Here is a 15,288-nt window from a genome sequence, read left to right on the forward strand (position 1 = left end):
TGCTGGCTCCCCTCCCGGCCCTTAGCCGAGAACAGCAAATGGGCTGAAGGGGACAGGATCGGGGCACGCTAGGGTGTGGGCGATGAAGCCACCAGGCTGGAGGAGCAGGCTGTGGACTGGGGCGGGCGGTGAAGGCTTCCAGGAGGGAGCCTGGGGTGGAGCAGGGCGGCTCTGTGATAAGGGAGGGGGCTGCGTGACAATGGGAGACACCCTCACGTCCAGCTCTGTGGGGGAAGCCAGCATGGGGAGAAAGGGGCTGATTCTGGCTCGCCCCCAAGACACAGAGGGATCCAGGCAGCCCCTACCCTTGACCTTGGGCCTCCTGCTGTCTCTCCAGCTCTGGACCCCTGGGTGCTGGCTTGAGGCCAGGGGCTGCAGGTGGGGGGTGGTGATAGTTTCTTATACTCGAGTTTTCCACCCACTGTATGGAATGTTGGTCACACTTGCTGGGGCCCTGTGTGACAGCATCCATGGATAGTGAACTTGACCTGGCCACAGGCAGGGCGCACTCGGGGAATGACCTTTACATAGGCTGGGTGGACGGGGCCAGACTCGGGGGCTGGAAGCCAGATAGAGGAAGGAGTGACAGGAGCCATCAAAAGTGGAGCTGGGGGACTTCCCTGGTGGTGCAGTGGTTAAGATTTTGCCTGCCGGTGCAGGGGGTGCGGGTTCGATCCCTGGTCGGGGAGCTAGGATCCCACATGCCTCGCGGCCAGAAAACCAAAACATGAAACAGAAACAATGTTGTAACAAATTCAATGAAGACTTCAGAAATGGTCCACATCAAAAAAAAATCTTAAAGAAAAAAAAAGTGGGGGCTTCCCTGGTGGCGCAGTGGTTGAGAGTCCGCCTGCCGATGCAGGGGACACGGGTTCGTGCCCCGGTCCGGGAAGGTCCCACATGCCGCGGAGCGGCTGGGCCCGTGAGCCATGGCCGCTGAGCCTGCGCGTCCGGAGCCTGTGCTCCGCAACGGGAGAGGCCACAACAGTGAGAGGCCCGTGTACCGCAAAAAAAAAAAAAAAAAAAGTGGAGCTGGAGAGAGTCCGCCCCTGGACCGCGGCCCTTCCTCTCGGCCCAGGTGGGCCCGCTTCCTTTCCTGCCTGGCTCGTAGGCTCCCAAGGCCCACCTGTGCCCCCCAGGGCCCTCCTCCCTCTGGTGCTAGCCCAGCTGTGCTAGCACCTCCACTGCAGGCAGCTGCCCTCTTATACCAGCCACTCGGAGACAGGAGGGGCCTGAGCGCTTGGCTCTGGGCATCGGGGATCCACAGATCCCCTTCCTCTCCCTGCAGCGCGCTGCGCCTGGAGCAGCGGACAGGCCGGCGGACCCTCAGATCTGAATCATGGGCGTAAACCAGGCTCGAGTGCAGAGAAGGGCAGGCCCGGAGAGCTGATGAAAAGTAGCAGAGTTTCCGCTTCTAGAAAACCTGAGGCTGCACTGCTAGGGGCCCAGAAACCATCTGGCATAGTTCCCACCCCCAGAAGGCCACCCTCCTGGAGCCGTCCGCCTGCTGGGTGACCGCTTCCTCTTACCAGCCTCGGTCTGACGTCACAGAGGCATGGGAAGAAGGATTTGGGCTAGAGCTGCCATCTGACCACTTCCAAAGGAAGAGGAACCATAGATCTGCCACTGGCATGTGTGAGAGACAGGGAGGTGTGGTGTGTACACAAGCAAACACACGCCCGGACCACAGGCCTGGGCCAGCCTGTAGCTGGGGGACCTCCGAGAAAACAGGTAGTCACGGCAGCCAGAGCTGGGGTCGGGGGGCAAGAGGAGCAGGGCAGCAAAAGGCAGGTACGTGGAAATGTGGGGTCCTAGGGATGATTGACAGCCGGGGGCTGGGGGGTGCCAAGGATACTTGGTTGTGTCACAGTCAGGTATCTGTCCAGAGGGAGCCAACTGGACAAGGGAAGAAGGAGGTCAGAGCATCACCAAATGTCCTAGGTCAGGGAATTCAGAGAAGCAGGTCTTGAGAAACGTCCAGCAGCAGCATGGGATGTGCTGAGAGGACAGAGAGGCACAGAGCGCCCCCTCCCTGCCCACAGTCATCGGCTTTGGCGCCCGGCTTTGGGGCCCCAGGACCGGGGGCACTGCTGTTCCTCTGCTGTCCCCTGGTGGCCACTGAAGGAAAGGTGGCATCTGAGCCTGGGGCTCCAGGCAGACCTGGGTCCGTAGGTGTACGTGTCAAACCAAGGTCTCCTGTCTCTCTCAGCTAGAAGAACCTTTGGAGCTCTCTGGCCTTCCTCTGCCTCCTTACCCTGGGGTCTTGGAATTCTGGTCTTGGGCTTCTTCTGAGCCCTTAACCACAGCCCATCTGGTCTGGCAGCCAGGCTGCCACCACCAAGGGACACCAGCTCAGGACACAGCAGGGCCTGACCGTAAGGAGACCATGGAGGCCCGGGGCAGCTCCAGCCCCGCCTGCCGAGGAAAGTCTCTCTACAAACAGCAAGGAAGCTGGTCCCTGGCCCCCAGGTTCTGTCCCTCATTCCATCTTGGCAGCCACAAGACCCTCTTCACTGCCCCTGGTGTCCAGAAATGCATGTATCTCATTGCCTTGTCCCCTGGGTCCAGTCGTACCTAGGCCCAGACCTCAGCCCCCACCTTTCTGAGGCCCCTGCTGAGTCCCAGCACTGGTTCTTCCCCACTGGCCCTGTAGCCCTCTCAGTCTCTCCAGTCCTTCCAGCCCATTGCTAGTCTTCCTCCTCCAGGAAGCCCTCTCTGCCTGCCCCATCCACCTCAGCTCACACTATCTCTCCCCCTCACTTCTGGTTTATACTGATATTACATGTGTAAACTCTCTACCTGATGCCCAGGTTGCAGACAGGCAGCATGTAGATGGGTGTTTATTTCAGCCTGCATAGTGTCTTAGAGAGAGGTGAATAGTGGGTTACTTGCCAAGATTTTTAAATGGGGCAAATTCACGTAAAAACCTGGATTTTCTGGCTTCTCAAAAAAAGCAGAAGCCCTGGACACTGGCCAGCATCCCTGCCTGGCAGGAGCTGACGGGCATCCTGGCACGGCCCACCCAGCCCAGCCCACCCCTCACCTTATTGCTCTCACTTGTGCCATCTGTCTGGCCAGCCCCTGAAGGCTTTGGGGTCTGCAGCCTCTTGGGATTACTCAGAGCAGAGCAAAGCCCCAGGAGAAGAGCAGCTGAGGCTCCGAGCCACCAGCCCACTGGGCAAAACACTCTTGGGTGGTCGGTGGACCAAAGGGTGACATTGTGAGTGGCTATCTCATCGCTTAGTCCCTTCAAGGCTGTGACCTGGTGCTTGCCCCACTGCCACCTTTCATTCCTTAGTTTTGGGGGGGGGGGCAGTCCCAGCAAGCCTCCCCTCCAGACTCTGGGCCCCAGGAGGCCCCCCTGCCCGCTGGCTCTCAGGGCAGCCATAAATGTGGATTAAATGAGCACATGCAGAGGTCGCCAGGGTATTGGTAAAGGAAAGGGCTGGACTCCCTCCAAGGTGCAGACCACCCACTTTGATTTTAGTCTCAAAGCAGACACTTAGTAGATTCCAGCTGCGTCTATGGTGCAGTGCTCAGTGGGGTGGGGACACTGGGACTGTGGGGAGGGACTGATGCCCTGTGGTCACGTGGCGGCCCTGCCCCATCTTCAGCCGGGGCCTGCCCCTCCCCTTCCCCCCTTCCTCTCTTTCATTCACACCTTCCTCCCGTCCAGCTGTCTCTGCTCCTGCAGCCCCTTCCTCTCCTATTAACCATCCTGCCTTTTGGTTGTGATGAGGACAGTCCTCTACCCCAACCATCCTTGTCTCCCCACTACACCTGTATTAAAATCCTACCTCTGGACCTGCCCTTCAGGACCGTCCATCACTCTCCCCAACCAGTCCCCTTCCCCCGACCCACCTCCCTCATCCTTCTCTCAGACTCAAAGACAGGTGTTCCCCAAACACGCCCTGAGTGTCCCTGCCGCCCTGCTCATGATGCCACAGGTCCCTCCGATATCTGCTCCCACCTTTGAAAGCCTGTCACAGACGCCCCTTCCCCAGGACACCTCCCGATGCCTCAGCTGGCAGCCAGTTCTTGTTCCTCTGCCACCATGGTGTCATATCTGCATTGCCTTGATGGGTCCTCTGAACATGAATTTCCTGAGGCCAGACCCTTAGCATCCTCTCTCGGGATCTACTGGGTACAAGTCTACAATGTACTTATGAACGGAGTAAATGAATGAAAGAACCCACTGACCAGCCCTTGCCCTTTGTAGCTTACCTGGAGCAGAAGAGTTAACACCAATTCAACAAACATTAGTGCATGCTGGGTTGGAGAAGCAGACAGGATTCCTGCTCTCCTGGGGGTTCCGGGCATCTGAGCATGCTGGGAACATGGGACCACAAAGCACACTGTGGCTCAGGAGGCCACCCTAAATCGAGGCCTGAGCAGGCAGTGTCCGCTGGGTACCTGGGGTGGCGCAGGCACTGCGGAGGAGAGAGGAGGGACGTTCGGGAGGGCTCAGGGACACTCGTGTGAAAGGGAGGTGACCACAAGCTCTCCGAAGCCCCTCTGCCCCTCGGGCCTCTGGGCAGGAGGAAAAGCCCCCCAGGCAAGTCCTCATGGGGCTCTCCTGTCACAGCTGCTCACCAAAGATGCAAAGCAGAGGCTGGGCTGCCAGGAGGAAGGGGCAGCAGAGGTCAAGAGACACCCCTTCTTCAGGAACATGAATTTCAAGCGCTTAGAAGCCGGGATGTTGGACCCTCCCTTTATTCCAGATGTAAGTAGCCTCCCCAGCCTAGACTGAGCCTGTGCATTGATTTATGACCTTCGACTTCACCAAACATCTGTGCTGGGCCCCGGGTCAGAGGCTGAGACCTGTGGGCAAGGGGTGACCTGTGGGCAAGGGGCGACACCAGTAGCAGGGTGTCGCCCGGTCTGGGGGTCTCTCTGTACCCACCCTGGCATCATCACCTCTATGAAGTCCTCATCTCCAGAATCCCAGGCTCCCAGAGCCCCTGGGAGGCCTCCCCCACTGACCTCGAATCCCCAGAGGGCAGGGCCCGGGTTTGTCTCTGTGAGTCCCCGCACGGCTGCCCCAGAGCATGTTTGGTGGATGAGTGAGATGAAAGAGATCACTATGGTTACGGCGCCGGGGCCATAGCAGCACTGACGACAGCCCCGTGGCCTGGTGCCTCGACTGCCCCATTTTGCAGGTGAGGAAACTGAGGCCTCCAGGGGATATGTAACTTTAACAAAGCACCTAACACAGCTGGGACCCCAGCCCAGGTCTGTGTGGCTGCCGAGCCTGTGTGCTGACCTACCACCCCGACTGGCCTCCGATGCGAGAAGGGCCAGGGAGGTTCTCCTGGGACATCGCCCCGTTGCATACTGTGCGGGGCAGTGATGGCAGGAAGGGGCCCTGAGCTCTCCTCACCCCAGCTGGGGGCCCCTTGGCCCCTCTGAGCGAAGGGCAGCCTGGGTTTCCGGAGCGGGGGTGGCCCTGGGAGACCCCCGCTGCTCTCCATCAAAACCATCCGGGCCTGGCTGGGGGCCACCAGAGCCACAGGCAGGGCTCCTGGTGACCAGCGCCCTGCCCTCCCAGCCCCGGGCCGTGTACTGCAAGGACGTGCTGGACATCGAGCAGTTCTCCACCGTGAAGGGCGTCAACCTGGACCACACAGACGACGACTTCTACTCCAAGTTCTCCACGGGCTCCGTACCCATCCCTTGGCAAAGCGAGGTGAGCACGGCGGGGCCCTCAGCTTCACCCTGAGGGGAGGGTGCAACGAGGGCAGAAGAGGGACAGCTGGGTGGGCGTCCCTGTGGGCAGACTGGGGCGTGGTGTGGTCCTGGGTCAGGAGCTGGCTGGGCGGGAAGAGGAGGCCTGTCTCGATGGCTCTCTGGAGAAGCGTGGCTGGGAAACGAGAGAAATGGGGCAGCAGTGGCAGGCACGGGGGGCTGGAGGTGGGGCAAGTTCGAGCTGGTTCGAGTGAGATGGCAGTGATGGGGCAGTGGGCCTGCAGCACTGGAAGGGGGAGGGTCCGGAGCGCTGGGGTAGAGGAGGAGCTGGGGTGAGTCCCGTGGCTGGGAGATGAGCGCTTCCCTGCCGCTGCCCTCCGTGGCCGGCTACTGTCTCCTCGGAGAGGGCGGCTTGCAGGGCCGTCAGGGAGAGGCAGTGGGCGGGCCTTGCTGCCTGGCTCTCTGCCCTGTGAGATGGAGGGCGGGCGGAGAGCCTGGCAGGACCGGGATCGGGGCAGTGTCGCCCAGGGCTGGGCTGCTGGGATTCCTGTCCACCCAAGATGACCAGCGCAGCCCCTGACACCACCCGTGTTCTGACCGCTTCTCCAGATGATCGAAACAGAGTGCTTTAAGGAACTGAATGTGTTTGGACCTAACGGTACCCTCTCGCCGGACCTGAACAGAAGCCACCCTCCGGAACCGCCAAAGAAAGGGCTGCTCCAGAGGCTCTTCAAGCGTCAGGTGAGACCCTCACTCCCACCTCAACCCTGCTGTCCTGGCCTCAGCTCTGGGAACCCCCAGGTCTTAGCCTTCCAGACAACAGAGACCAACTTGCAGGCTGGGGAGACTGGGGGCAGCAGCAGCCTGGAAGGGAGAGGCAGCCTGTCTGAAGTGCCTTGAGACCCACTGGCTGATGGGGTCCCCAGAGCAGAAGGGGCAGGGCCAGCCCAAAGTTAACCGGTCATCAGGGTTCCTCAGCCTCGGTGCTGCTGATGCTTTGGGTTAATTCATTGTCGCGGGGACTTATGCGTTGAGGGAACTTAGCAGCATCCCTAGCCTCCACCCAGTAGATGGCAGTAGCACCCACTGCCGTGTGTCAATCAAAAATGTCTCCAGGACTTCCCTGGTGGCGCAGTGGTTGAGAGTCCGCCTGCCGATGCAGGGGACACGGGTTCGTGCCCCGGTCCGGGAAGATCCCACATGCCGCGGATCGGCTGGGCCCGTGAGCCATGGCCACCGAGCCTGCACGTCCAGAGCCTGTGCTCCGTAACGGGAGAGGCCACAGTGGTGAGAGGCCCGCGTACCACCCCCCCCCCAAAAAAAAAATTGTCTCCAGATGCTGCCTAATGGCCCTGGGGACAAAACGCCCCTAGTCGAGAGCCATTGTAAAGACGACGCAAGTTATGTAGGTAAAGATTTGATATAGAACAGGGGGATCTGGTGCTGGAGAGGTGATCCCCAAAGAACCTCATGGCTCCCGTAGTTTGATGCTGTGCCCTGCAGCTGGCAGCCAGAGGAGACTTTGGCCCTCAGGAAAAGGTATTCTTCCCTCAGAGCCTGTCCCTGGATCAAGGGTTGCTGTGGGCCACATGGGAGAAATGTCCCAGGAAGGACCCGGCAGGCTTTCTAGAGTGAGAGACCCCTAACCTCATCCCTGCCACCAAGAAGATGGCCACAATAGTGCCGCCTCCTGGCCTGGCCCTTCAAGAAGGCAGGGCCCCATCCTGAGGCCTGGGAGGCCCCTGGTTCCTTACTTTCCTCCTCCCCCCAAGGGAGTAGCAGCAGCTCTGTACCCAGGCCCCGGGCATCCCAGCTCCCTCCTGCTTAGATAACAGGGAAGAGGTGGCTGTTCGTGGCACTCCACTGTGGGCCAGGCACTGTGCTGGGTGCTTTTTGAAGGTGTCTCTTATTTAATCTTCACAAAACCCCAGGCCTTCATTCAACTATTCATTCCACCAATATGTATTGAGCACCTACTCCACGCTAGACTGTTACCTGAGGACTTAAGATGCATCAGCAAGCAAAACTGCATCCCTCCTTTGGGGCATCTTAGTGAAGTGTGAGCCCAGGATGTGCTCCCATTAGCCCATTTCACAGATGAGAAAACTGAGGCTGAGAGGAGTTAAGGAACTTGCTCAAGGTCACACAGCCAGTGAGTGAGCCCTTGCGGCGGATCTGGGATAACAGGGCGGGCAGCACGGATCAGGCACACTGAGAGAAAATGCAGACTGAGGCCTGAGTTTGCGGTTTTATCTAAAAACTTCATGTGAGTTTCACCTCCTATTCCATAATATACTCATATCCATCTACTATAAAAATATAATTTTCGGGCTTCCCTGGTGGCGCAGTGGTTGAGAGTCCGCCTGCCGATGCAGAGGACACGGGTTCGTGCCCCGGTCCAGGAGGATCCCACATGCCGCGGAGTGGCTGGGCCTGTGAGCCATGGCCGCTGAGCCTGCGCGTCCGGAGCCTGTGCTCCACAACGGGAGAGGCCACAACAGTGAGAGGCCCGCGTACCGCAAAAAAAAAAAAAAATATATATATATATGTATGTGTGTGTGTGTGTATATATATATATATATATATATATATATATATAAAATTTTCAAATGCTTCCATTAAGTAAAATTGAAGTTCCAGAAAGAAAAGACCTCCACCCCCGAAGTGGCCAAGCCCCCCAGGACGGCCCGGGATCCTGGGACAAGCGTTTGCTGTGGAAGCTCACGGCCCAGGTTCAAATCCAGCCCTGACCCTTCTCGGTTGGGTGGCAGCGTATTGAACCCAACCCCCGCCCCAGCCTCTGTTTGCCCACATGAAAAATCAGGATGGAGATGCTGGCTGCCCAGGGTGAGTGAGGTGGAGGACAGTGACCTCAGCACAGTGCCTGGCACCACGACTGCCACCAAGGGAGCAGACACGCCAGCTCTCTTCTGCGACGTGAGGGGCCCGCGCCTATGGGGGTGCCAAGAGGGTGCCAGAGATACTGAGGGCGAGCAGCTCGTGGTTCCCAAGCCGGGCACCTGCTAGAGCCCTTTGCACACACAGCCTTGTTTCCGTCTCCCAACAGCCCTGCGCAGAAGTGGCTCCTAACCCACATCACGGGCCAGGCAACCGAGGGAGTCAGACACTTTCTCAAGGTCACTCAGCTAAGAAGTGGCGGATGTAGGATTTGAACCCGGCAGCCTAACTCTGGGCCTGCAGGCCTAACCATGTAGATAGATATTATAGGAGGGACCACCTCCTCTCTGCCTTGGGCATCTGTTAATCAGGTAAAGCCCTCTGCCCCAAGGGGTGGCCTCCGGACCTGGGTCTGCAGGTGGAGAACAGAAGGCCGCAGAAAGCAAGGCAGGGAGCCGGTCAGCTGAGCTCCCCTCCAGTTCAGATCCAGAGGCCCCTGTGATGCAAGGTCCCCAGGGCTCGACTCTGCGATGACTGACCTTCTCTCTCCCTCTTTCTCTCCTCCCTGCTCACCCCCCTCCCAGCATCAGAACAATTCCAAGAGTTCAGCCAGTTCCAAGACCAGTTTTAACCATCACATAAATTCAAACCATGTCAGTTCAAACTCCACCGGAAGCAGCTAGCTGCAGCTCTGGCCTGAAGCCCACGGTGGGACAAGCCTAGACCCTTCTCCTTAGAAGCGGACTTGTGACCGGTGGAGCTTCCGCCCTGGCGGGCAGGCGGGGGAGCCCTCCAGGAGCCGGGGAAGGAGGCCGTCCAGCCCCGAGATGGGGAGCCTCCAGGTTCCTCAAAGAGATTTCCACTCAGGTCTGTGTTCGGAGGCGGCCCTCAAGCCAAGGTGGATTGGCTGTGTCTCTGTCGAACATTGCAATAGAAATCCAATTGGATACAACTTGCACGTGTTTTAACAGCGTCATAACTAGAACTGAATTTTGTCTTTATTATTTTTAAAGAAAAGTTTTGTAAATTTCTCTATTGTTTCAGTTTACATTTTGTATATTTGTATTTAAATGAAAGTCAGACTTTGAGGGTGTATATTTTCTGTGCAGCCACTGTTAAGCCATGTGTTTTAAGACATTTTAGAGGGGTGGCGGGTGGGGAAGGGTGTAAAAAAAAAATGTGACTCAAGACTTCCAGAGCCTCAAATGAGAAAATGTTTTTATTAAATGTAGAAAATGATTCCCATTTCACCTTTAAAGGATTGAGTGTATCCATCTCTATAACCTTTCCCTCCCTCGCATTGGTATCACCGTTCTGTTGGCTTGTAACTATCTGAATTAAATGCTCAAAGACCGACTGGGACTTCACCCCCAGCCAGGATGTGTTCCGTTGGGGTCCATGGAGTTGCCTGGGCCCAACTCCGTCAAGATGTGCACTTTTCCTTTGGGGGCACACGATGCCACTGTTGCTTTGGCCTTGGCCTCCTCTTCCTTCTGGAAGGCGGCCGGTACGTGGAGCTGAGGGTCTTCAGCTCAAGGGTGTCTAGGCCTCTTTCTTTCTGAGTAGGTTCTGACTGCTAAAGCCAGTATGTTTTCAAGAGGCTTGCATTTGGGGATTGTTTTAAGAGACGCATAGCAACGATGAGGAGTAGTCATGGAACCCCAAGAGTCCCAAATGCTTACAGCCCATAGAAACATCAGGGAGCGGAGGTCTTGGGCTTGTAGAGGAGAAGGTGGCTCTCCAGGATCTCTGGGCATGTCCCTTGAGTGTTTACGGGGTCAGAGGGCCTTGAGAGCTTCCTGGGGCCCCGCAGATTCAGTGGCTCAGGTGGCATGGATGCAGGAGGCTGGCTCTCCAAGCAAATGGGAGAGGCCGGGCCACCCACAGAAGCTCAAGAAAAACTCACTGTCCCTTCCGGGAGAGGTGAAGCAGAGGCGAGCTCTCATCGGGCATCTCAAAGCTCCAGGCACAAGTAGCCCCAGGAGAACTTGGTGGCTTTGCCAGACCAGGGTCTCTAAAGGCAGCCCCCAGGCCCTTTGAGCAGGGCTGTCCAGCCCCAGGGAGCGGCCAGCCTCCCCCCTGCTGCCTTCACAAGGTGACAGGGAGCAAAGCTGCCTTTGCCTCCCCTCCGGGACGGGGTGAACAGTTGAATTCCCGGCTCCCCTGCTTGCCAGGTCACCCTCAGTCAGACCTGGTCTCAGCCACTGGGCAGCTGCCAGGGTTTCTCCCGGCGCGGGCCCTGCACTTCCTGCAGCAGCATCTCCTGTTAAAATACAGATTCTGGGCTCCACCCCAAACCTACGGAATGGGATTCCCTGGGAGTAGGGCCCAGGAATCTGTATCTCTATAAAGCGCGCCAGGTCATTCTGATGCACCCTGGAGTGTGAGAACCACTGCCTTAGGCCATCGGTGGGGCTTTTGATGTGATCCTCCCAAACTTATTTCTCTAGGTGACCAGGCAACTTTGGAGCCTGAGCTTTTAGGGAGGAGAGAGAAGCCAGCGTGTCAGCCTGTGTCCCAATTTCCATGCTCCTTCCCCAAACTTTGCCATTGGGTCCTGAGGCTAGACAGGGGCCTGACCGTTGCAACTGACCATTTTGAGGTCATTTTACAAGGAAAGAGAAGAAAAGAAACAGTTGGGCCTCCCTTAGATCCCTTTAACGTGCAGTATTATTTTCTTCAAGACCAGCTCTCGTCTCCGAGGCTGCTTCCGTTACCTCTCTGGAGCTGAGTACAAGATTAATACAAACAGCCGTGTTCAGTGTTTGCTGAGGAAGTGGAAAGCTCTTTGACCAGTATTTTAAGATCCTCACGCTCTTACTGACCCTCCTCAATGAAAAGGACAGTCATCTTCCTGGGACAGTCAGTAGTCCACGCCACCACCCTCCTGTCCAGAAATTTCATTCATTTTGCCCGATTCACAGCAACTCAAACCTTTCCAAACGGACTGGTGGGGAGCAACCAGTCTCTTTACACCTCAGAGCCAACGCACTGTCCGTTTGCGGTAGAGAATCATCAAGAAGCAAGAAAGAAAACATACATCTGCTCAGTGTGTTTCTACATCGTGAGAGCACAGAAGCACAGGACTTTGCGTGGCTCTCAGGATAACGGGAGTCTTCCTTCACCCTCGCCACCTGTCCCCTGAGCGCCCCAAAGTGTACAGGGTCAGAGTCACTGGCCTTTGCAATCCTCCTTTTCCTTTCGGTCCATTGCTTTGTACAGAGAAGGGGCGTCTTCATTTGGAACAGTGCCTGAAAGCCAGCCCCCTCCCCTCTGGGTCCCCAGTTGCCACAGGTCCTGTCCCTGGACCCCCCGCCCCGCCGCCAACCTCTACTCCAGCTTGTTTTCTATGGCTGCGTTTTTAAAAGGATTTTTTAACTTAAAAAAAAAAACAAACCTTCCCACCATCTACCTGTCCAGGAGGAGGCCTATTTGGGCAGCCAGTGGATTTAAATCTTTTTACTGCATTTGAACTCTTCACGGAAGAGACTTTCTTCCTCCAAGCATGACGTTTTTCTCACCGGACCTTCTCTGACTTCGTGCCTTTGAGGTGAGACGCAGGGTCTTGCAGAAGCACCTCTGCTTCCCCTGTTCCGGAGCCAAGCCGCTGTCCCCAGTGAAACGGGGGTGGTCTCTGCCGTGATCACCATGACCTGTGAGTGTTTCTCAAGCCCCCTGGGCGGCTCCCATGATTATCACCCACAAGATCACAAAGACCCAACCCCACCTTCACGGAGGATGGCACCACCTCCCACATCAACTCATCCTCTGATCTTTCTAGGCCGGGAACATCGTTCTTTAAACCACGAGGCTTCTTGCGAGGGCGGCTGACTTGCACAGTAGCTAAGGGCTGCCCTGTCTTGAGCCGCCCCAGGAGGGCTTGTTGCCCGAAATGCACTGCTCTTAACAAAGGGGAGCGCTCAGTCTTGGAGGCCATGCTGCACGGAAGCAAGCGGTGTGGCCTGGGGTATGCACGCTTCTCAGGCAGCCCACGGGGGCAAATGGCAGTGAGTTCTGGGGACACGTATGTGGACGTGGCCTTGGCATTGAAAGCACAAGTGAGATGCGGCTGCCTGCCCTTGAATCTAGCAATCCTTGGTGATGCTGAGGGCCTGGTCTCCGAGAGGCCAGGGGTCAAGGAGCCCAGCCCTCCGTGGAAGCTTCTCCCTATCCTTCTACACCCCTGTCCTTTCCCCCAAACTTTTCCCACTAACTTTCTCATGCAAACTGCTGACCCAGACCTCAATACAGAGGGAGCACTGCAGCCTCCTTGAGCCTGGTAGCCCAGGCCTTGCCGAAGGGAACAGCGGCCTTGCGGACCACCAAGTCCCCCGAGATGAAGAGGAAACGCCAGTCGGGGTGACACCCAGCTCTCCTCTGGGGCTGCTGTGTGCTTGCGTATCCATGGGCAACCCCTCTGGTTGTCTCCTGTTCTCTAACTCCACACTCTGAGGTAGGACCTCCTAACTTTTTAGCCTTTCTATGGAAAGAGTGTGAAATCTTTGTGCATTTCCAAGCGCAGAGCTGAGTCATGAACGGCAGAGAGCTCGCTTTCTGATCACAACAGACCACATGGTGACACCTCGTCCCCCTAGGCGCCTTCTGTACCTACTTTTAGGACCAACCAGCCCAGCTTTTGAAGCTCCAACGTGTAGGGGTCAGACCCCGCTCAGGTGCAGGTACCTCGTCTGGTCTAACTTTAAAGGCTTGTGCTGTGGACAGTGGCTAAAACCTTTGAAACACTAGCTCTCCTTAGGAGGGAAAGACACTCCCCAAAAGAAGAATCTAGATGTCTTTCCCTGGTCCATCACTAAGTCATTTTTGTAATAGATCAAAAGCAAATGTTCTCAATTAGAAGAGCTTAGTGGCTGTTAAAATAATTAGTGTTAAAATAACAATCCTTCTAGTATCCAAAGGTTGCTATTTTTTTTTTCAGGGAAATTTTAACATTGATGAGTAAAAATAGTTCCATTCTGGAGTCATTCCTGAGGATAACGGCTTCTGTTCTCCCGCTGCTCTTGAATCTTTTTATGTTCCCTCGAGTATGTCACAGTGCTGCTGTATCTAGATCGAACCACTGTTGTTGTTTTTTTAAGAGAAATAAATTCCTTAATGAAAATATGGCTGCACTTCTTCCCTTCTGCTGAGCTGTTCTATTTCTTCTGCCAATGCCAGCTGCCCCCAAGATGCCAGGACGTGCTGCTTCAGTCTTTGAGTTAACCTTTCCGCAGGTGGACGGTTCAGCCCCACCCAACGCTGGCCCCCAAGCTGACCACCCGACCTGCCCTGGCCCAGCTCCAGGGGGCAGGGTCTAAGGAGACCACCTGAGCCCTTTCCAGGTTGATGGGCTTCTGATCGCAGAGCCAGCAGATGGCTCCGGAAGTGTTCCTGCCACAAGGTGCCACAAGGTGCCACAAGGTACCATGCAGGAGTGGGGCGAGGGGCCTGAGTGATTGCTGGCACCCAGATCAGAGGGGGCACCTCCACCTGGCAGGTTTTACCTGACAGAGGCCACAACTCGGATATGGGCTCCACAGAGAGGGCCTCTTCTGGCTGTCCAGCCTTCACGGAGCCACATGTTAGAACTGCTCACCAGCACGGCAGGATGGCCTCAGGACCTGGAGTCCCAGTCTAGGACCCGAGACCCGACCAGTCCCCCTTCACCTGCCTGGCTTAGTGGGACAATGAATAGGGCTCTGGGCTCAAACAACCCCTTCCTGACAATCTCTGTGAGTTTGAGCGGCCACTTAACCCTGAGCCTCAGTGGCTTCGTGTGTACAAGGGGGTAACACCTGCTGGGGTGTGGGTTCTCCTGGAAGATTCAGGGGGACACGTGTGATGCCCAGCACAGAGGCCTTTGCCATGGAGGACACTGTCGCCTTGGCTGTCTTTGGACCCCTTTTGAGCCTTGACAGGGCAGGGGTCCTAGACCCACACACATCGGCCCCTGGGCCCAGCCCGGGAGCTGGCGGCAGTCCTAGCCCCTGGCAAGGGAGGCCCTGAGCTGGGAGTCGAGGCTGGAGCCGCCCACCTCACAGGGAAGGTAGGAACTGGAATCGTGTCGCCCCGTGGCTCCCGGAGCAGATGTCTTCCTAACGATGTTGGAGGACTGAGGAGGAGTCTGCTCACTGAGGGGCTCGAGGGAGGGGGGCTGGTGAGCAATGGGGATGGCGTGGGGACCTGCTTGGCTGTGGGCCTGAGGGGGACTTCTCCTGGAGAAAAAGGAGGGGTGGGAGGAGTGCTCTGAGCCTCTGGACAGGGGTCCCATCACAGGGGCTGTTATCTCGGTGGCCCCAGTGCTTTCTCTGGGACCTTCTCACACCGTCCCAGGACCCTCCGCCACCTGAGCCGGCACCCCCAGGACACCAAAGGGCCTCGGGACGCTATCCCTCTGGCAGGGGGCCTATTGGGGTGGTGGGGTCTACCTGCCACCCCTGGAGACTGTGAAGAGGAAGGAGACAAGGGACCCTCGGGGACGGGCACTCGAGCCGTAGCAGGTCAGGGCTCCTGGTACCACTTTGGCTGTCCCTCAAGCCAAGCACTGCCAGGCCAGGTTGGCTGTCGGGGGGGCGGACAGGGCGGGCGGAACTATAGGAAGGAGGCCGTTCACTTGGCTCGAGGGCTCCCCCCTCTCAGCCATAAATCAGATAAAGGCCCTGCCTGTCCAGCTTGTATTCCAGGGGCATCAGTCCCCCCCCACACACA

General features: G+C 57.1%; 1 protein-coding gene across 5 annotated transcripts in view; it reads left to right on the forward strand.

Annotated features, from left to right (window-relative positions):
- Positions 1-13,702, forward strand: part of GRK5 (G protein-coupled receptor kinase 5) — a 225,034-nt gene extending 211,332 nt beyond the window's left edge. For all 5 annotated transcript variants that reach the window (XM_060127069.1, XM_060127070.1, XM_060127071.1 and 2 more), the window contains 4 exons: positions 4,586-4,723; positions 5,549-5,686; positions 6,295-6,426; positions 9,168-13,702. In XM_060127069.1, coding sequence (XP_059983052.1) covers positions 4,586-4,723; positions 5,549-5,686; positions 6,295-6,426; positions 9,168-9,266 — 507 coding nt within the window. In that variant the 3' untranslated portion in view covers positions 9,267-13,702. The remainder of the gene's footprint in view (positions 1-4,585; positions 4,724-5,548; positions 5,687-6,294; positions 6,427-9,167) is intronic.
- Positions 13,703-15,288: the final 1,586 nt, after the last annotated feature.

Source organism: Lagenorhynchus albirostris, chromosome 16 (genome assembly GCF_949774975.1).
Source record: "Lagenorhynchus albirostris chromosome 16, mLagAlb1.1, whole genome shotgun sequence".
Classification (NCBI taxonomy): Eukaryota; Metazoa; Chordata; class Mammalia; order Artiodactyla; family Delphinidae; genus Lagenorhynchus; species Lagenorhynchus albirostris.